Raw genomic sequence first — 18,716 nt, 5'->3', positions numbered from 1 at the left:
TGATGTGGACCCAACTGGACATTGTTTTCTTCTTTTTTAACTTCGTAGTTGAACCCGTGTCGTCTCTAGGCGCATGGGAGGCAGCGATAAGCAACCCTACGGAGGACTATTTGATACGCGACGGATCCAGAAGGCTCTCCACAAATTTCTCAGGAATGGAGGATGAAAAAGGCGCACTATTAGTAGAACTTGTATAAGAACCAAACAATTGACAATCTAGATACTCGATACCGATATGAATCTGCCCCAGGTCTTAGAAGTTAGAACCTATTAGCACCTCCGCATTACCGAGTGAGAAGACTTCAAAGGTTCTCATTATTCACTCCCGTGCCTCTGGCGGCCTGGCCCAACTTCTCCGAGCCTTAGTATCCTCCGGACGGAGCGAATGACGGGGGAAACGCGGGATGACAGCCGAAAGTCGGTGCACGCGCTTAAATGAAAGTATACAATCAGACCTCTACGTATAGATAATGAACGATGAGGCTGTAGGACCAAGGGGAGGTCAGATTTTTCTCCTTGGCCCGAGCTACAACAAGTTTTTCCGGGAACCAGAATCCAGAGGAAGGGAATTCGCCATCGGGTACTCGGGAGGAGTTGGAGAAAGGGATATGCGTCTCGATTGTTGTTGGTTATGCGGCGGCGGCGGCTGCTACTGCTGCTGCTGCACGCGGACAAAAGTTGGTTCGGTGAAGACGGGCGGAATTGCTGACGAGGCACTAAGGCAGCAAATGACCGGTCTCTTTGTTATTATTCTGAGGAATATCGTTGTTTTGGGGGCGCCGAGGGTCCCGATATGGAATCTCCAACTGAGGCTCTGGGCATTGACTGCCTACAGGACAAATTGCATGTCTTCATAAAATTATGTTTCTGGTAGTGGACAAGTCCAAAACCAACCGAATAGTTAGTCTTCACTGAAATTAATTTCAGACATGTACAGAGTACGGAGTACGTAGGGACGATTGCTTCTGCTCCATAAATAACTCAACCGTGAGAAATTTCCCTCTTTTCCCTCTTTCCATATCAGCGGTCGGGACGGTTACTGGCGCGATCGGGAGATATCGGCTCTGGTTGCCTGGGCCAGCATTAGCGCCGGACCCAGTTTTTTTTCACTTTTTCTGAATTTTTTTTTTCCTTGGTGGCCGGTAGACCCGCCGCCTCCTTTCCTCCCTCCCTTTTCTCCCTTTTCCCCTACAATGAGAAAACTCCCTACTCCGGACCGGCACCCAGATAGCCTTCTCAAAGTGGACTAGTGTGGCCGCTGTTCGCCGCCGCTGCCATTGCATCGACTGCACATTCAGGCCAGCGAAACAAATTTCCCTTTCTCCCTCCCCCCCCCAAGAGAGTCCTAGCGTCTCCGCTCGCTTCTTCCCGCTTACAAGAGCCCTCCGTTCGCTATTTTTTCTCCCTTCCCTTCCCTTCTTCTTTCTCTTCCTTCCCCCATCCCCCCGTGAAGTGTCCTGTTTGTCTGGCACTATCTCTCTCCTCTCTTTTTTTGTTTAGTTTTCGTTTCTCACAGCCGTAAAAATGGCCAACGGTGACGTTAACCAGGCCGACAAGTCGGTCTTCGGCATGCCCGTAAGTTGCTACCTGTCCCTTCAATCGACAGTCGACCAGTTCTTTCGCATCACGCGCCATTGAATATCCAACTCGAAACGGCATCAAAAGGGCCGATATGAGCTTGGATAGTGTCAAATGGGTCGGAGGATTGAGATGCTGGTCGATCTGCTTCGTTATCGATCGATCACAATGCTAATAAAAATTTTCACAGGGCTTCGTCGTCGACTTCATGAGTATGTGAAATCCTAGATTCCGTGGATCGATCGCCACCCAACAATCGATCTTCCATCCATCAATCAACGACACCACATTATCGACTGCTATCTATGGATTACTGATACTAACTACTGTTCACAGTGGGTGGTGTTTCCGCTGCTGTCTCCAAGACTGCTGCTGCCCCCATCGAGCGTATCAAGCTCCTCATCCAGAACCAGGATGAGATGCTCCGCGCTGGTCGTCTCGACCGCAAGTACAACGGTATCGCCGACTGCTTCCGTCGTACTGCTGCCGCTGAGGGTGTTGTCTCTCTCTGGAGAGGTAACACTGCCAACGTCATCCGTTACTTCCCTACCCAGGCCCTCAACTTCGCTTTCCGTGACACCTACAAGTCCATGTTCGCCTACAAGAAGGAGCGTGATGGATACACCAAGTGGATGATGGGTAACCTTGCCTCCGGTGGTGTATGTATTCCCGATCTACAAGAGCGTTCTGAGGACGGACAGTCGCTAACCGGATGAACAGGCTGCTGGTGCCACTTCCCTCCTCTTCGTTTACTCTCTGGATTACGCCCGTACCCGTCTCGCCAACGACGCCAAGTCCGCCAAGGGCAACGGTGAGCGTCAGTTCAACGGTCTCGTCGACGTCTACAAGAAGACCCTCGCTTCCGACGGTATTGCCGGTCTCTACCGTGGTTTCGGTCCCTCTGTTGCTGGTATTGTTGTCTACCGTGGTCTGTACTTCGGCATGTACGACTCCATCAAGCCCGTTGTTCTCGTTGGTCCTCTTGAGGGTAACTTCCTTGCTTCCTTCCTTCTCGGCTGGACTGTCACCACTGGTGCTGGTATCGCCTCTTACCCTCTTGACACCGTCCGTCGTCGCATGATGATGACCTCCGGTGAGGCCGTCAAGTACAAGTCCTCCGCCGATGCTTTCCGCCAGATTGTCGCCCGTGAGGGTGTCAAGTCCCTCTTCAAGGGTGCTGGTGCTAACATCCTCCGTGGTGTTGCTGGTGCTGGTGTCCTGTCCATCTACGACCAGGTTCAGCTCCTGCTCTTCGGAAAGAAGTACAAGGGTGGCTCTGGCTAAACGCTTTGACTAAAAAGGTCAAATCTGTTTGAGTCGGTGTGAATCCTTCTGGGGAAGGGGTTGGCCAGTCCTCTGGTGTAACTACCAGATGCTGGACGATACTGGGGAGGATAGAAATATGCCTCAAGAATGACACGTTTGTCTTGGGCATAAAGAAGTGTGTCATTTCCTCTTGTACCAGTTGTATTTTACTGCCTGCAAAGCTTTTCTTTTTCTTTCCAATATCTCCCTAGTAGTTTTGCCTCCGTAGGTCTTTGTCTGGTAGACTTTTCCGAATCCGGTCACCTGATGAATGTCACGTGCGCGGCACAATGCAGTGACGTCGTTCTCTGGAGCTGAGAGCAGCTCCTTCAACATCTCGACTTACAACTTCAAGAGTTGGATCGCATTCGCAATGGACAACGAATCTTCAATCTTAGACGGGGATTCTGCTAGGAACGCTTCATCCCCAGAGCCGAAACCAGAAGAACGTGTCATTGACAGTTCATCGCAACCGCCCTCCACCGCAGCTACCTCCACTGCACCACCATACTCACCCATCTACGCCACGGCGCAATCCGACGATATACCTTCCCTCCCTGTGCAAACGCCTCCGCCTGCGCCGGCAGCAGCGCCATCCTCAGCATACACCCCAACACCAACCACTATGGGCGACGCCACAATCCCAAGCTCGAGCACCACGACCACCTCTCCCCCACCCCCACAGCCTGGAGCTCACCCTGTCCCAGCTCCTACCAGCACAGCTTCCGCTCCAGGATCCTCCATACCTCCACCTCGCAAAGCATGCGCGATCCCCAGTCCTTCCGCCACAGCAGCAGCAGCAGCAGCACAACAACAAGCTTCGGCACAAGCAACCACCGCAGCACCCGAACTTACAGCAGCAGCAGCAGTAACAGCCATAACCCCATCAACAACAACGATCCCGCCCTCCCCCCTCCAACCACAGCAACAACAACCCTACACAACCCAACAACACCAATACCCCCCCACAAACCCAGTGCCAGTGGCACTGCCAGTCCCCAACGCAACAACCACCCCCTACCCCTCCCTCTACCAACCCCCGACCAGCGCCACCCTCCCAACCACCACAACCTCCCATCCGACGACCTCTCAACTGCCCCTGCACTACGACCCCGGCGTGTCAGGGCGGGTGGACCTCGACGAGGCCGAGGGAGGCATCGTGGCGAACGCCAAGTCGTGGCTCCGCAGTGCGGGGACCAAGTTGGCCGAGGTGGAGGCGGAGGTGTGGAAGAAGATTAATGATGTGCATGATAAGTGAGCCTCTCTTCTTCTCATCAGAAAAGGATAGTGATGGGGGGTGGGGCCGGGGGGGGGCGAAGGGATATGTGTTTATCGGATGGGATTGAGGTTGGGGTTTCGATGGTGGATGTGTCTTGTGTTATTCGGCTCGGGGAAGGAGTTTGGGTACCTTCTCTTTCGTCTCTTGTATTTTGTTTCGGGGCGTTCGGCGTGAGTGAAGTGGGGTTTTGTTCGTGTCGTTCATTGAGGGTTAGTAGGGCTAAAAGTGAGGATCTGGGTATCGATGGGTGTCTTTTGCTTGCATGCGGGCGGACGCTGGGAGTTCGACTCGGGTAAAGCACTTGGTTAAGGTTGTATATGTGACAGGTTGTTTGATATTTGGACTCCTGGTTATTGAAACAAATCTATCTTTAAACCCTCGTGACCTGACGATGAGCAATGCGTAGTCTACTATCTCAATCCTAGCCAGGCAAGAATACACAACAAGCAGAGTTTGAAAGATAGCCTTGGGTCTATGACTAGCATAGTTGTTTGTATTAATGTCTATGTATCATATTCACAAAGGCCTCACAGGTAATCCGTAGACCCGAGTTGACTGTTTCCTGAACTCGTCAAAAGTATGCACAATGTGGAGTGGTGATTATCCCATGTCATCAAGTATATATGTATATATGTTGAAAACCTCCGAGGGCCGAATGCAGGAAACGAAGGTGCTGTCAAGATAGCAGCGGAGGTATCATAATCATAAGTCCATGCCATCGCCTGACAGAATGTCGAAGCTGACTGCACGTCTGTCAGTGTTGAGCTGACGACGCTGGCATCGTAGCGATGCCGTCAAAAGAAAAAAAAACGCCTTCATGTCAATCCCAGATAAGCCAAGCCAACTCCTGATGCAACCCGGGATCGAACCAGTCGACCCGGTAGTGTTCGTGCAGCATGCTGGTGGCCCCAGAGATGGAGACCGAAAGCAAAAAATATATGTACTAAGAAAGGAATGGTCCAGCCTCAAAATAGGTCATGCAAAGACCGGTACCCTAGGGTTGCCTGCGGCGACTGGCCATCGAACCACATCACATCGACCCGAGCCGTAACAGTGCAGCTGCAGCTGCAGCCCGCTCATCCCCATCATTCATGGCATTATCAGGGGGATTGAACCCAAGCTGCTGGATCGGAAAATTGCGCGGTGCGGATTTTGCTAACGAAGAGGTTGCCGGCCCTCCTCCCCGTAGTTGAGGCGACTTGCCGCTGCCGTAGACAATACCGCCCGAGGCGTTGAGGGATCGTGCACGAAGAGCATCGGCCCCTATCTGCGCCCAATCCTCCTCATCTGTCACATCTTCTTCGCCCCAATCCTCGATTGGCATTTCGTCGTCAGGGGCCTCAGAAGATGAGCAGTACTCGCGTTCGTTGCCGTCCAGAGACATCTTGTCAGCCTCGTCTTCCAACATGCTGATACCGGAACGGCCAAACTCCATCTCGGTTGAATAGGAAAACACGGCGGAATCACCCGCTACGCTGGTGCCATATGGCTGCAGGCTATCCCTCTTGGTGGTGGGAATCTGCATGCCCCGGTGGGAGAACGTGTCCGAGGGACTGGAGGGGGGCGACATGTTCATCCGTTGCGAGTCTCTGCGCAACGGTTCGCCACGACGCCGTGCATCCCAGCGACCCCATCCAACCTTCTCGAAGATCACATTGCTTTGAGCGGTATCGCTTTTCTCGTCGAACCCTCGACCCTCCAGTGCGGCCACAACCAGTCTCCGTGCTTTGGCCGGAGGAATACCCGAGAAGCCAGGAACAGAAGAGGTTAAATAACCCATCAGGTGGCGAATGGCCAAGGGCCCATGCTGCAGCATAATCTCTGGAAGATGGTGTTTGGCCAACATTCCAGGGGTTATAGCTCCGGTGCTATCGAGATCATGGGCAGCGAGGGAGTTCGCCGTAGCATCTCCAAGGTCGACGTCCGAGTCCACATGCGAGGAAGCAAGCGGAGAGTAACCCGACTGACCGACATCCTCTCGTCTGAAGCCCTGAGGCGGCAAAGTTGGTGATATAGAGTTGGGCGGTGTGGGCAACAGAGCAGGCGCTCCGGGGCGAGTCGAGTCGCGACCAGCCATAGGAAAGCCGGGACGCGGCTTGGGGATGTCAACCGAGGCGGTCTTACCAGCAAGGGCCATAGCGATGCTGGACGTGGTATTCTGGAAAGCCATGATGGGTGTTTCGAACACAGGGAGAGGAATGCTTCTATTCAACCTGGTGGCTAATTATTGATCTGTAATCACATGAGTCAGATCAATGGTCGACCAACCATAGCGCGCAAACCAAACAATAGGAACAATGAATGGAGGAAGATGACTAAAGTTCCAGGCCCAGTACAAACACACCCTCCCACAGCCACAGATTCAGGCTCAAGAATGATTGATGTGAAAAAAAAAAAAAAAAAAAGAAATAAAAAAAAAGAATGTGGTTGGTAAAATTGGAGACTTGGGGTCTTTGACTTACAGTAATCTGTTGACAGCAGTCGTAGAGGTGCAGACGCAACGGTGAGCGGACTTAGTATGCAAGCCTGATGCGATGCGACGCGCTAAGAGGGGCGTAGGGTTGGTTGATAAGGGGAGGAACGCGACGGGTGGGAGACAAGTAGATCCAGGGGAACAATGTTCACGTTATTGGCAAGAAACCACGTAGATTCGATGGAAAACGTTCCTTGACAATTCAGACAAGAGGAAGAGTTTCGGTCGAAGAAAAGAAAAAAAGAAAGGGAGGAAAGAAGGAGGAGGGGGAGGGAAAGGAGGAGGGAAGGCAACGCAAGGAGTTTGGTGCAGTCCGTCAATAATAATAGTAGGTAGGTAAGAAAGCCCAGGTAAGAATAGTAAGAATAGCACAATGGAATGTCTTGTCAGCCGGCGCAGCAGCAGCACTGCAAGTCGTGCTAGAAGGAAATGTCCGTTCTATTGCAGATGATACACGGCGGTCAAGTACTCAGGAAGTACCAGTGTTGTCGCTTTTGCTCTTCGGGTCATTTGTGCTTCGCTTGACTTTGTGAAAGGGGAGGGAGAGGGGTCCAAGTGCCAGGGAATGAGAGAAAATGACCAGCCTTAAGAATCTCAGAATCCCAGAGTGAATGAACTGAGTGTGACCCTCTTATCGCGGGATTTCCTTGGACAAAGCATCCATCCTTTCTCCTCTTTCTCTCAACCCCCGTCATGCCGCCCCATACCGGCGGACCTTTACGGGGTCCATACGAAGTCGAGTAACTAAGGGTTGAGTCCCATGGCTGGGGCGTGGGCTCGAGGATTGGTGGACACCAGCTGGGCCCGCTTGAAATCGCACCGGGAGGATCCGGGGCCACCAGCCCTGATACCGCTGCTGCTGTTCTCGTACCGTATCGGAGGTATGGGCTGTGTACCTCCAAAGTATCGGCCTTATCAAGGTCAAGAAGGTCCAAGAAGGTCCAAGGTACACCGTTCTCCGGTGCTAGTCGCACAGAGAAGCAGCAGAACGAACTGACTGACGATGATGATCATGAATATCCCACTAGTCAGTCGATCATCAGCGTGCTCCTCCCCTCCCTCTCCTTCGCCTCCATTCCCTCCCCGCACTAACTTCTACCCACTACGTATTCCTCAATGTGAATTTAGCAATTTAACAGCTTCAGAATCCGTCCGAACTTCCCAAGAGACTAATGAGTGGTAACCCTGCGATACCCGCCCACTAACCCCTCTACTTCCCAAAAACTCCCAACAATCACTCGCGATGATGTAAATTGGTCTTGAACATTTCCTTGGTCTCCGGTTCGAGCAAACAATGTCCACTTTATTCCACCGATCGACGGACATATCAAGGCCGGTACCTCGTGCCCGTGCGCCCCTCTCCCACGCCCACCCCGCGCGTCTACATTGTATGAGTAGGTTTGGCTAGGAAACCTGGTGAGGGCAGGAACCCTACCGTACGTACGGCTTGCCTGGCTGAACTCTGGTAGGCGATAATCTGCCATGACGACGGCACGTGGGCATCGGGCACTGTACATGCGCCGTCAGAATCTATGCTGACTGGCTGGCTGGCTGGCTAGCTGCTTGCTTCCCCCCTCCATCAGAAGAGGGGTGGGTGGGTGGTTTGCCATCCATCTATTGTCGTCAATACTTGTGTAGAAAGGGAATCTTATTGATTCACAGCCTGACCCAAAAAAAATCTCTCATAGTTGCATGAATTATAACTTTGTTGGTTCAAAAAGGCCACTGTGCGCTGACTACACAGTTCATCGCCGCGAGCTTAAATGTCAGCTTTTGGGTAGTGGCTGACAGACCCAAGGTTGGAGGCTGATTCCAGCCGCAGGATGTCACAAAGATGAGCGGTCTCCATAGGCCTTCATCGGCCCCTTCGTTGCATTCAATGCATTGCAGCTTCTTGCAGTCTATGGTTTCTATTGAATCTGCTTTAAATGAAGTATAAGATTCGTCCACTAAGTGTACTCGGATCACGACACTTACTCATACAAGACCTGTCATGTAATGTTAGGTAAAAATAGAAGGGCAATAGTTCAGGGGCGGATTTGCATACTACAAGAGAGTAAGACATGTCAATCATCATTCAAACTGGACCGACCCTCACGCTAGACTGATACATCCCTCGGCTTGAGATCTATATCAACAAGAGACTACCCATACGGCATGCGTCTGTGACATGCGCTTCCCCTTCATACCTACTGCAAAAAGGGGCAGGTCTGATGCTCACCGACAAAGACATGTATGTCTTGCAATGCCTTCTGTTGCAATGAGTTTTAAATTTAGTTTAAGATAGGTAGAATGTCCCTAAGGAACTCAAATGTCACAAGTCTTCCGGAGGTTCCTTGTAGGCTGTTGGTTGTTTCATCTCCATCAGCCTCTCAGTTTACGACCAATTCACCTTTCATGTCGTGTTGAGATACATATTCTTAAAGCGAACGCTGGTGTGGTAAGGAGATCGCGTAGGATAGAGATTATCCCTTACGTTTAAAAATAGTTGTGTTTTGAGAATTTAGTGGCTATTGACAAGGTAGCATGGAACAATCACTCAATCAACTCACTATATAAGCACATATGTACAGTAACTGTTTGTCGGCCAGCAGCTCAACAATCCCAAGCCACGGCAAGGCTAAGTTGCTGGTGCCTCATGATGTCTTATAGATCAGGCATCAAGCCCGGCTCCCGTGGCGAGCGACGTCATCTGACCGGACCGTAATCCGCTTCCGATCTTATCGGCCTCACATCCGAAAACGCACTTCTCCAACTCATTCCCACCCTTCGGAAATCAATCCGCCTCTCTCCTCTGCGGGGTTAGAGGCCTTCCCCCCTCCGATGCTGTTGACCAAGGACCAGACAGAATACTTTGCCTATCACAATACAATGCTTTAGCAGAGATAATGGACTCTGCCGTTGAAATTGTGCTTGCCGATCGGTCGTTCAGACGTGCATCCACCCGACGGGACAATCCCTCGGAATGGGCCCGGACGACTGAGCCCACCGTAACCGTCAAAAAGTAGAAGGGCTGCTTTGCTTCTCCTCAATCCAGAAACTCCTTTGCCGAAACGGCGCTTTTTCTGGCGGGCCTTGATCTACATATATCTGGTCCGTTTCCCCCCTCCCCGGAGAGCCCGCGTGGGTTTCTTCTTGCTTTCCCTTATACTGACTTGCGGAAGTACTTGCCGTCTCTAGGAAGCGCAACTCACGACATCGGTCTGAATCTCGAGGAGGTTAATCTTATATTTAGATAACGAGAGTATGGCGGCCAATTTGGAGAGCGGCGTACAATACTCGCCTGTCCGCGAGGCGGGTCGCATCTTCAACCACCTCTGCGACCAAGCCGAACGTCTCAGCTTGCCCGCGGAAGTAGCGGAGCACAGGGATGCTGTGTCATTCACGTCCATTCATGACCAGATCTATTACCCGATCCCGTTCAAAGAGACCGAGACCTTGGCTGCGTTGAAAGGTGTGGAGGGAGCAGTGGCAGGCGCAATCGCTGATCTGCGGTATGGACCATCACCCCAAGCGCGGAATGTCAAGGTGAGCCTTGAGCGGGCCACTGCATTTGGTTGTCAGGCGTACATGGCCAAGGTGGATGGATTGTCCAAGTTGGATCCGGAAGTGAAAAAGAAGCTGAAAGGTGGGCATCTTGTTTTCCCCCGAGGCGTCAGTGTTCGTGTGGCTAATTGTCCTAGACACGGACTTGCTCGCAGCCCAGTCGAACGGCTACCGTCGGATGTCGGCGAATCTGTACAAGACCAAGAACAAGGACGAATACTTCCACATCCATGGCTCACTCGAGGCTACCACGACGTTGAACATGATTGGATTGGAGGGTCAACGTCCGGATCTGACCGATTATGAGGAGATCATCAAGGTCATTGAGAGTCATGTGCAGAAATACTCGGCGGCGCAGTTAGAGGAGATGAACAAGGAGAGGAGACAGGCTGGTGTGACGGCATTCAAATACGAGGAGTTTATCAAAACCCCCCATGTACGGATTCTTGGTCCCTGGAAAAGAACATTCATGCTGACAGATATCTATTAGGGCAAACTCAACGTCCAGGAACCGGCTTGGAAGGTGACCCGTCTGAGCGGCGACCTGCCTCCCACACCATTCCCTGCTAGTCGCAGCGGTAGCAAGAGAATTCTCGAAGGCGTCAAGGTTCTGGAGCTGTGCCGTATCATTGCCGGGCCTACGGTGGCACGCATCTTATCGGAATATGGTGCCGACGTTCTGAAGATCACCAGTCCCAAGCTGTCTGATGTTCCCTTCTTCCAGGTGGACGGCAACATGGGCAAGCATGCTGCTGACTTGGATCTCAAGTCTGAGGACGGTCGGCGACAATTCGAAGAGCTTTTGGCTGACGCCGATGTTCTTGTGGACGGATACCGCCCAGGGGCTCTCGAGAAGCTGGGGTACGGACCAGACGCACTTGCCGCATTGGCTGAGAAGCGCGGCAAGGGTATTGTGGTGGTGAACGAGAACTGCTTTGGATACGAGGGTGAATGGGCTGGCCGCCCAGGCTGGCAACAGATTGCCGACTGCGTACGTTGCCTTGTTCCTTGTCTCACGTCTGACAATCATAGCTGACTTGTGTTACAGGTGAGTGGTATTGCGTGGGCACAGGGTGAATTCATGGGTCATTCGGCCCCAATGGTTCCCCCGTTCCCCATCTCCGACTACGGCACCGGGTGTATGGGAGCAATTGCAGCATTGACGGGTCTCTACCACCGCGCCAAGCAGGGCGGCTCGTACCACGGCAAAGCTTCGTTGATGCATTATGATCTGCTGCTATTTGCCGTTGGCAAGTACTCGGACGCCATCCAGGAGCAAATGCGCGCTGCGCAGCCCCCCGAGTTTTTCAAGCTGCGACACTGCGACAGCGTGGATCGCATCTCCTCGACCGTGCTGAAGATCATGCAGGCCCGATTCCCCCACCTCTACGCGGCTCCTGAACAAGCAGGAGAGGAGGCCCTCACTGAGATCTGGTACTCCAAGGCCTACGGAGGGGACATTGAGATTGTGCGGCCCATCACGGAAATCGACGGTGTGGAGAACAAGTTCATCCGAGCCAGCCGGCCTAACGGCACGGACCGGGCGAGTTGGGAGGACTTTGAGCAGCAAGAGGAGGATTTTCGGAAGGTTTAGGTTTGATCTTGGGAAGACGTCTTTGTACATATTCGGAGAAGTAGCAGCATGCATATTGTGATTCTTTTTACGGCAATCCGTCTAGTATATTTGCTTATGTGAGGATGATAGCAGCGTATTTAATACTACACCTACCATCGCAACACATCGCGCAATGATCGTAAAGCCCTTGGATTTCTCACCGAATCAGTCCGAAGTTGAACCACGGCAACTGGATAAGTTATCCGCGGACAATTCTGTTTTTCGAATTTGTTCCAAACCATCGGATGCCACCCTCTTCCCATCGGATAGCAACTTCCCCCCTCATCGGCCCGATCACTTTTCAACTTGACTACATAGTAACCTGACATCATCTCCACCACGGACTACTGTAACTAAATGATCTGAATTATAACTTGACATATGCACAAAAACCAACCTTATCTCGTCAACCAGGTCAAAACACCCACAATATCATTCTAATACCACGCCTACAGAACTTCCAACTTCCATAAAGAAAACCCAAGAACAATGCCCTACCAAATCGCCTCGCACCCGACCCTCTCCCCGCCGCGCGCCGCGGCGATGATCTCCTTCCTCGAATCCTTCTACCGCACCAGCGACACCGAATCCGCCCACGACCATTACGTCCAGAACTTCACGGACGATGCCACATTGATCATGGGGCCGAAGACGGCGAACGGACGAGATGGTAACCCCTGCCCCCCCTTGGCCCCGAACATTGACCCAGTCCCCTAATCCCCACCCTACACATCGTCATCTATACACAGAACAAGATACCAGAACCATCTTCACTTAAGACATTGATATGGACATCAAAACAACCCCGATACTGACCCGGCCCCAAAAAGAGATCCGCACCCTCCGCCACGGCCTCTGGACGCACGTCGCTGCCCGCAAACATACCCCGGAGCGAGTGTATTTCGGCGGAGAGGGCGAGCTCATGCTCTACGGGACGGTCAAGTACGTGCTGCGGAGTGATCCGGGGAATGAGGTCGAGGTGCCCTGGGCGGGGAGGGTGGTGTTTGATGACGCTGCGGCGACAGAGGAGTTGAGGATGCGGTTCTATCAGGTTTATCTGGTGGGTTGTCCCTCGCTTGATGGATTGTGGTGTGGGGGTGGGATTTGATTGGGGCTCGAGACTAACTGGCTTCGTGATTGTAGGATCCTAGTGCGCAGTCGGGGAGGAAGTAGAGGAATTGTACTGTACTGCATTTTGTTGGATTGGGTGGTTGGGATCTTTTCACCCTTCCTGGGAGCTTTGGTGGTGAAGGAAGGGGTTGGAATTGGTATGTCATGCTATAGAAGTATCCGGCGAAGCTCAAATATGAGTTTGAGTTCGAACTGATTGATTTACTGCTCAATTCGTTTTACAACCGTGTCAATAAGTGTGAAGTAAGGGGAGAGTGAGGTGTGTACATACATGCAATGCATGCAGGGAAGCGAGACAGCAACAGCGAGAAAAAAGAGCGTAGCATACGAGGTAATTGCTGCGACAGTCTGTAGTCAGTCAAGAAGCCAGCCCTGGGAAAAAAGGTTGCGCCTCCGGACCACCACCCGACGGAGTCCAGACTTGATGGTCTTTACATGGCTCGAGCGCAGACGCATGGACTATAATTGACCCAGCCTGCTATGGCATCTGGGCCGGGCTCATAAAGATCCGCCTTAGATGAATATACACTACAGCTTAATTGCATACAATTATCCCATGGCAATGTTACCTCCCGGGATAACTAGATCAGATGAAAGCATGGGAGGGAAAAGAACTCGTTCACTTGCAAATGCCCGGCATGAACAATTGAAATTCGAGGGGGAGATATATGTCGATAAAAATAAAAACCATCATTCAAAGTTCATCCTCTCTCTCTAGCTTCCCATTGTTGTCTTTGTCATCTCGAGTACCCTGCCACACGCTGATCATCTTCATCCGAAAATAGATTTTCCATGAAAAAAAGTTGGCCTGCCTTGCGCCCCTTCGAAGTCTGCCACACACACGAAGTTATACATGGTCGGACTGGTAGGGTGATAAAAGGATTGTTGAACCCCAACCCGCCTCTTCCCTTCCCCTAAGTTTCCCACTTTTCTTTTTTACCCCTCTCTCCAACACGTCGGTGAGGCGAAAAGAATCAAAAGGCGAAAAGAAGTTAGAGGAAAAGAGACAAAGGACGAGGGTAACATCAGGACTTTTTCATTATTTTAAAATCGAAATCCAGCGGGACTAATTTACTCGTCGTCCTCCTCCTCCTCGTCAACGGTGGTCTTGGCGATACGGTCAAGATCACGCTGGCCGCTCTGGGTGATGCGGCGGCCACCCTTGTCCTCATCGGTCTCGAGGACACCGATCTTCTCGAGGGACTGGAGGATCTTGCGGTCGACGGAGCCGGAGGCATCGACGTGGTGGTTGGGGCGGGAACCGCGGTTCTTGACGGAACCGTGGACCTTGCGGAGGCGGCCAACACCGACGGTCTTGCGCATGTAGATGTGACGGGCGACGGCAGCAGCGCGGACGTAGTACCTATAAAGTGGAGAAAACGGAGACTCGGTCAGATCTTCTGCTAGTGTGCGAACACGAAGAGTTGATGGAGATGGAAGAAAGTCGTACCAGTCGGCATCCTGGGGAGGGAGCTCGTTGGAAGCGGAGGTCTTGACAGTGTCAACCCATCCTAATGGCGAAAACAGGTTAGTTCTCTGATCGAAGTCGTTCGTTTCCTCGCACAGTTGCGGAAGGTATCGGTGGTGTGGTGTAGAACGAACCAGGAATGGGGAGCTTTCCCTGACGCTTCAAGAACGCAGAGTAGGCAGCGATGAACTTCTGCGCCTATATAGTCAAAGACTCGTTAGCCGACCCATTCTTATCGGTCTTCTCAAACAGCACTCATGGCAGCGAAGCCTGTCGTTGTTCGTGCAGCATTTCCGACAGATATGGCATGGCATAGGCACACTCGGGAAAACGGCGTTTGCGGCGTGATTGATTGCGAAGCTCAAATCGCAAATCGGTTTTGCTTGTGAAAATTCAAATATCGCGGAGAAATACATGGCTGCAAAGTATTGATTTCTCGTCCAATTGCGGGGGTTTCGTTCCATTCCATATCCCTGCCTTTTCCGTAGATTGTCCTGCGTGTGGTTTTCCGTAGAAACCACCGTGTTGTCTGATGTACCGCCGAATCGGTTGATTCCATGCTCCTTCGTTTGTCCTGTCGCATATCGTGTTGCAATAGTCGCTCTGTGCGTCGGTTGTGCTGCCGCTTGTGTGCAATATGCCTTTTTCTGTTCGTCTGTGCCCGTGCCATGCCATATCATGCCATCCATGCCATCCGACCGACGCCTCCCCCGTAATCATCTTTTATCATATCAAAAGGAAGCGACTTACGTCGACATCGCGAACGGTGACACCACCCATTTTTGCGACTTGTGGACCTCGAACGGGGAAATCGAAGAGGGAGCTGAAGAGAGGGACGAGGTGGGAGGATGGGTCGTCGTTGTCGTCGTTGAGGAGTCGGCAGGTTTCAAGCCTCGAAATTTCGGATTCGCACACAACATTCGCGCTCGTAGTGCCTCTCGGTTGGCTGTGGGCGCTTCGCTTAGCCTGTTCGGGACTAGCCGTACCCTAAGGGGTGAGTGCCTGAGGCCGACATATCAAATCGATTGTGACTGATTGCTACCCGCATCTTCAGGCAGTACAATATCCGTGCCTGATTTACTTCCCGCTTACTTCGTACTTCTGCCCCATTACGCCTAGCCGAACATTATCCAAACAAAACACTTTGCAATTCGTACTCGTCATTATGTCAGAGCAGGCAAACTCTATTATCATACAGTGTGAAAGAAACCGCTGTGATATACAATCGAATTATGGTAGTCTTGTCATTAATCGTCTAACCCAGTCCCTAACGCCAGTGCCAGTGCCAGTGCCCAGTCAATGCCAGTGCCAGTTGCAAATTCACATCAATTCTTCTCAGAGCGTGGGCGCTCGCTTCAGCCCAACGCAGTATCGCACGAAGAGGGTATCAATAAAGTGTTCGTGTCGAATTCCCGGAGGACGTCGTCGTTCAAACTCCTCAATCGCCGCTTGGACACTGAATCCGCGTCGTTCGATCAGGTAGCAGACGATCAAGAACCCCGTGCGATTGAATCCGTAGTGGCAGTGGACTCCAACCACTGGACGTGGGCCTTCCGGATGGTCTGATTTCTCCATCATCTCAGTAATCTCATTCTGCAGACGATCGATCAAGGCAATGAAATCTCGAACCTCATCCGGTGTGGGAGGTATCTTCGACACCGTCGGATGTTTGTGGTAGTGGATACCGCCCTTCTCCATCGATGCTGGGTTGTACACCGGATTCTCATAGCTAATGTCGACCACAGCATAGATGCGGCCACGGTACGTCTGCGAGAATAGGACCGGAGTGTGCTCCTCGTCGACTTCACGCAGCATCTTCATGGCCACGAAAGTATCATCAATGCGTTGCGAGACAGGCGTAACCTTTTTCCACTTGGCCAAATTCTTCACATCCCATTTACCGGATGTATTGAGGTATTGTAACTGCCATCCCATGCTGAGACGGTTGTCAATATGCTGGTTGAGGAAGTCTTGGATAATCCCGGCCAGTGTGCGATAAGTTGCACGGTCGTAGATCAGTGCATGAGATGCTGGCGCCGGAAGGATAACAGTCTTCACAGCACGCTGGTGCCCGGTCGCTTCGTCCGTCTTATTTGTCAACTTTTTCTCAGCAACTTGCGCCTCAATTCCAAAACTTTCCTCATGTGCCAGATGGTCGTAGGACGCGGGAGCCTTGTCATTTATTGCGGAGGCATCGGGGATCGGCGCCACGGTATCGGAGCCGTCGCCACCACTACGCCCGCTCTGCCCGAAAAATTCGAGTATCTTTTGGAGCTCAATGGGCTTGTTCACTGCATCGGCCTCGCCAGCCACAAGCAAGACAGGAATTTCGACACCTGCCCACACCGCCTCACCCGGGATACCCCCAACAGGGTTACCAGACTTGTTGTAAGTAGGAAGCGTTCCCCAAGCCATCCGCCTCCATACCGGGGTTTTGCTCTGTTTGTTGTAGCGTACCTGGAGCTCCCTCGTATCTGGATCTGCAGCCGCACCAACAAGTCTATTGACACTGCTGCTATGCAAGCCACCACGCCGATCCCAGGAACGCCAAAGGTCAAAGATCGGACCGGGAATCTGAAGTAGGCGACGAAACTTGGCAACGTCATGTGCAGGTGGAGGCGTCGCACGGGGGCAGGCAGCAACGAGACCCAGGATATGCTCCTTCAGACTAGACCCAATCCTAGAGGTGGAAGACGCCAATAGCGCAGACAGGGAGCAGCCCAAACTATGAGCGATCAAAACCACACCTTGCCCTGCATCTTTATCGCGGTGTTGCTCGATGGCTGTTGCCAGCAGCTCTGCCAGCGCCTCAACGGTATATGCATCCCAGGAATCTGGGTTGAATGACGACAATCCGCATCCTGGAAGGTCAATACCAAAGCAAGGCCCAATGTTCGACAAGCTGGTCAGAAGATGGTTGAACTGTGCCAGAGATCCACCCAGTCCATGAACAAAAACCAACAGCGGAATCGGAGTAGGCTTGGTGGGAAGCTTATCCATCTGCGGATGCGGGCGGTTGAAGGTTCTAATAGACGAATAGGTCGCAACGGATGTTGTATATGACAGATATGTCGAATGCTTCTTCAACAGACCCGGGTCCGTGTCATGCGCTGTTCCATCCAGTCAATCACCGAAGAGAGCAGCTAGGGTGTTAGTATACTCACCATTTTCATGCCTTTCATGATGCTGAGCTGCTTCCCGTTTTTCTAAAATGGTCTCATCGGAGCCGAGGCTCAGGGAGCCAGTACTATCGTAGTCTTCGTCTTCGGATGAAGTCACAGTACCAGCAGAGCGCTTAGAGTAGTCTTTGCGCAGGGAGCGGCGAAAGTGCTTCTTAGCTGGAGCTGCTCCCCAGCCCTTTCGCCGCAAAATCGAAGTCACGAAACCACATCCAACCATTGTGACAATGCAGGTAGTAAGAAGCACAATCTTTCCCCAGTTCAAAGTTCCATCATAACGAGAGATCGGAGTAAGATGAGAGAGATAAACGAAAATGCCCGAGCGAGAGAATGTCGAGTAGACCGTGTCCCATGTACGCAAAAGCGCACCACTTTCGACGATATCAGGACGGGATGTAGTAGGGAAAGTCGGTGGTACAACTGAAGAATCCATCCCCAACGAAGGCAGCCGCCTCTGCGAGGCTTCCCAGGCTTATATGGTTGATGACCAAGAGAGCTGGTTTCACCCGCTCACCGTCCTTCCAAGCCCCAACGCCCAATGCCGGGGGCTCCCTGTTGACCAGCGTCCAGACCAAGAAACGGGGTGACGAGGATCCGTTCTGGAATGCGAATCGAACCCCCCACGAGCCAGGAGTACAGCGCCTCCTTGGCAGCTAGACTGTGTTTCCGGATCGATAGTGAGGCAAAGACGCGGGCCGATCGAGGCAATCACCGTGAGATGGATCTGCGCTCCGGACCTGCGCCGGACTGAAAAGGTTGTCTGAGGTAAGGAGCGATTCGAAACCGTCGTTCTTAGTGACTACTTTAAGTGCGCCCCCAGTCGAATGCACCAATGAGGGGCTGCTACCCAACACGTTGGTCTTCTGGCTGGATTTAGGCACCCCCAGGGAATCTGACAGCTCCACCGGCCTCTTGATGGAACCAAGCAAGGAGTGGTACTCGTATATCAGGGGCTTCTGATGACGACAATATGCTCAAATCCTGGGCGACGAAACACAAACGAGGACCCGACGGGTCACATGGGACTATTCGTTGTTCCAACGGGTCGCAAGGTATCGATAGGTCTTTACGTCGCAACTGATTATTGGGAGTCGTTAGTCAATGTGCCGAAGTGAGTCCAGTGAGCTGTTACACGAGGGCGG

At 52.2% G+C, this 18,716-nt stretch overlaps 7 protein-coding genes across 7 annotated transcripts; 4 read left to right on the top strand and 3 right to left on the bottom strand.

The window, feature by feature from the left end:
- The first annotated feature begins 1,213 nt into the window (after positions 1 to 1,213).
- On the top strand, positions 1,214 to 3,061 carry BO82DRAFT_339343 (putative mitochondrial ADP,ATP carrier protein (Ant)). Its single transcript, XM_025633475.1, has 4 exons — positions 1,214 to 1,575; positions 1,769 to 1,790; positions 1,915 to 2,237; positions 2,299 to 3,061. The coding sequence occupies exons 1-4, from the start codon at positions 1,525 to 1,527 to the stop codon at positions 2,860 to 2,862; spliced, it is 960 nt and encodes a 319-aa protein (XP_025490171.1). The 5' UTR covers positions 1,214 to 1,524; the 3' UTR covers positions 2,863 to 3,061.
- Positions 3,062 to 3,219: 158 nt separating this feature from the next.
- BO82DRAFT_355971 (uncharacterized protein) lies at positions 3,220 to 4,183 on the top strand (the record flags this gene model as incomplete). The annotated part of the gene is made up of 1 exon (XM_025635596.1): positions 3,220 to 4,183. A coding segment is annotated over exon 1 (881 nt), but the record flags the coding sequence as incomplete, so codon positions are not given.
- A 1,009-nt stretch (positions 4,184 to 5,192) lies between these two features.
- BO82DRAFT_366406 (uncharacterized protein) lies at positions 5,193 to 6,332 on the bottom strand (the record flags this gene model as incomplete). The annotated part of the gene is made up of 1 exon (XM_025637040.1): positions 5,193 to 6,332. The coding sequence occupies one exon, from the start codon at positions 6,330 to 6,332 to the stop codon at positions 5,193 to 5,195; it is 1,140 nt and encodes a 379-aa protein (XP_025490169.1).
- A 3,109-nt stretch (positions 6,333 to 9,441) lies between these two features.
- BO82DRAFT_355969 (CAIB/BAIF family enzyme) lies at positions 9,442 to 11,830 on the top strand. The gene is made up of 5 exons (XM_025635595.1): positions 9,442 to 9,728; positions 9,800 to 10,263; positions 10,319 to 10,617; positions 10,672 to 11,172; positions 11,230 to 11,830. Exons 2-5 carry the CDS (start codon positions 9,882 to 9,884, stop codon positions 11,773 to 11,775), a joined length of 1,728 nt encoding a protein of 575 aa, XP_025490168.1. The 5' UTR covers positions 9,442 to 9,728; positions 9,800 to 9,881; the 3' UTR covers positions 11,776 to 11,830.
- Positions 11,831 to 12,128: 298 nt separating this feature from the next.
- On the top strand, positions 12,129 to 13,215 carry BO82DRAFT_355967 (uncharacterized protein). Its single transcript, XM_025635594.1, has 3 exons — positions 12,129 to 12,466; positions 12,627 to 12,856; positions 12,940 to 13,215. The coding sequence occupies exons 1-3, from the start codon at positions 12,286 to 12,288 to the stop codon at positions 12,967 to 12,969; spliced, it is 441 nt and encodes a 146-aa protein (XP_025490167.1). The 5' UTR covers positions 12,129 to 12,285; the 3' UTR covers positions 12,970 to 13,215.
- A 344-nt stretch (positions 13,216 to 13,559) lies between these two features.
- Positions 13,560 to 15,243, bottom strand: BO82DRAFT_355966 (40S ribosomal protein eS19). Its single transcript, XM_025635593.1, has 4 exons — positions 15,146 to 15,243; positions 14,530 to 14,593; positions 14,378 to 14,438; positions 13,560 to 14,290 (listed from the first exon to the last, which is right to left on the bottom strand). The coding sequence occupies exons 1-4, from the start codon at positions 15,173 to 15,175 to the stop codon at positions 13,999 to 14,001; spliced, it is 447 nt and encodes a 148-aa protein (XP_025490166.1). The 5' UTR covers positions 15,176 to 15,243; the 3' UTR covers positions 13,560 to 13,998.
- A 487-nt stretch (positions 15,244 to 15,730) lies between these two features.
- BO82DRAFT_287675 (RNA 5'-triphosphatase domain-containing protein) lies at positions 15,731 to 18,007 on the bottom strand (the record flags this gene model as incomplete). The annotated part of the gene is made up of 2 exons (XM_025631589.1): positions 15,731 to 17,505; positions 17,560 to 18,007. The coding sequence occupies 2 exons, from the start codon at positions 18,005 to 18,007 to the stop codon at positions 15,731 to 15,733; spliced, it is 2,223 nt and encodes a 740-aa protein (XP_025490165.1).
- Positions 18,008 to 18,716: the final 709 nt, after the last annotated feature.

The sequence above is a fragment of the Aspergillus uvarum genome, assembly GCF_003184745.1.
Source record: "Aspergillus uvarum CBS 121591 unplaced genomic scaffold BO82scaffold_41, whole genome shotgun sequence".
NCBI classification, from domain to species: Eukaryota; Fungi; Ascomycota; class Eurotiomycetes; order Eurotiales; family Aspergillaceae; genus Aspergillus; species Aspergillus uvarum.
The sequence above is the reverse complement of the archived record's forward strand: the minus strand, read 5'-3'. Positions and strand labels throughout refer to the sequence as shown.

Excerpts from the sequence above, each read along its gene's own strand:
- BO82DRAFT_355967 (XM_025635594.1), top strand. The coding sequence starts at position 12,286 with ATGCCCTACCAAATCGCCTCGCACCCGACCCTCTCCCCGCCGCGCGCC. Across the intron at positions 12,467-12,626 it reads GACGGCGAACGGACGAGATG|AGATCCGCACCCTCCGCCAC; the intron begins GTAACCCCTGCC and ends GGCCCCAAAAAG. Across the intron at positions 12,857-12,939 it reads GGTTCTATCAGGTTTATCTG|GATCCTAGTGCGCAGTCGGG; the intron begins GTGGGTTGTCCC and ends TCGTGATTGTAG.
- BO82DRAFT_355969 (XM_025635595.1), top strand. The coding sequence starts at position 9,882 with ATGGCGGCCAATTTGGAGAGCGGCGTACAATACTCGCCTGTCCGCGAG. Across the intron at positions 10,264-10,318 it reads AGTGAAAAAGAAGCTGAAAG|ACACGGACTTGCTCGCAGCC; the intron begins GTGGGCATCTTG and ends TAATTGTCCTAG. Across the intron at positions 10,618-10,671 it reads AGTTTATCAAAACCCCCCAT|GGCAAACTCAACGTCCAGGA; the intron begins GTACGGATTCTT and ends GATATCTATTAG.
- BO82DRAFT_339343 (XM_025633475.1), top strand. The coding sequence starts at position 1,525 with ATGGCCAACGGTGACGTTAACCAGGCCGACAAGTCGGTCTTCGGCATG. Across the intron at positions 1,576-1,768 it reads AGTCGGTCTTCGGCATGCCC|GGCTTCGTCGTCGACTTCAT; the intron begins GTAAGTTGCTAC and ends AAATTTTCACAG. Across the intron at positions 2,238-2,298 it reads GTAACCTTGCCTCCGGTGGT|GCTGCTGGTGCCACTTCCCT; the intron begins GTATGTATTCCC and ends CCGGATGAACAG.
- BO82DRAFT_355966 (XM_025635593.1), bottom strand. The coding sequence starts at position 15,175 with ATGGGTGGTGTCACCGTTCGCGATGTCGAC. Across the intron at positions 14,594-15,145 it reads TCACCGTTCGCGATGTCGAC|GCGCAGAAGTTCATCGCTGC; the intron begins GTAAGTCGCTTC and ends TTGACTATATAG. Across the intron at positions 14,291-14,377 it reads CCTCCCCAGGATGCCGACTG|GTACTACGTCCGCGCTGCTG; the intron begins GTACGACTTTCT and ends TCCACTTTATAG.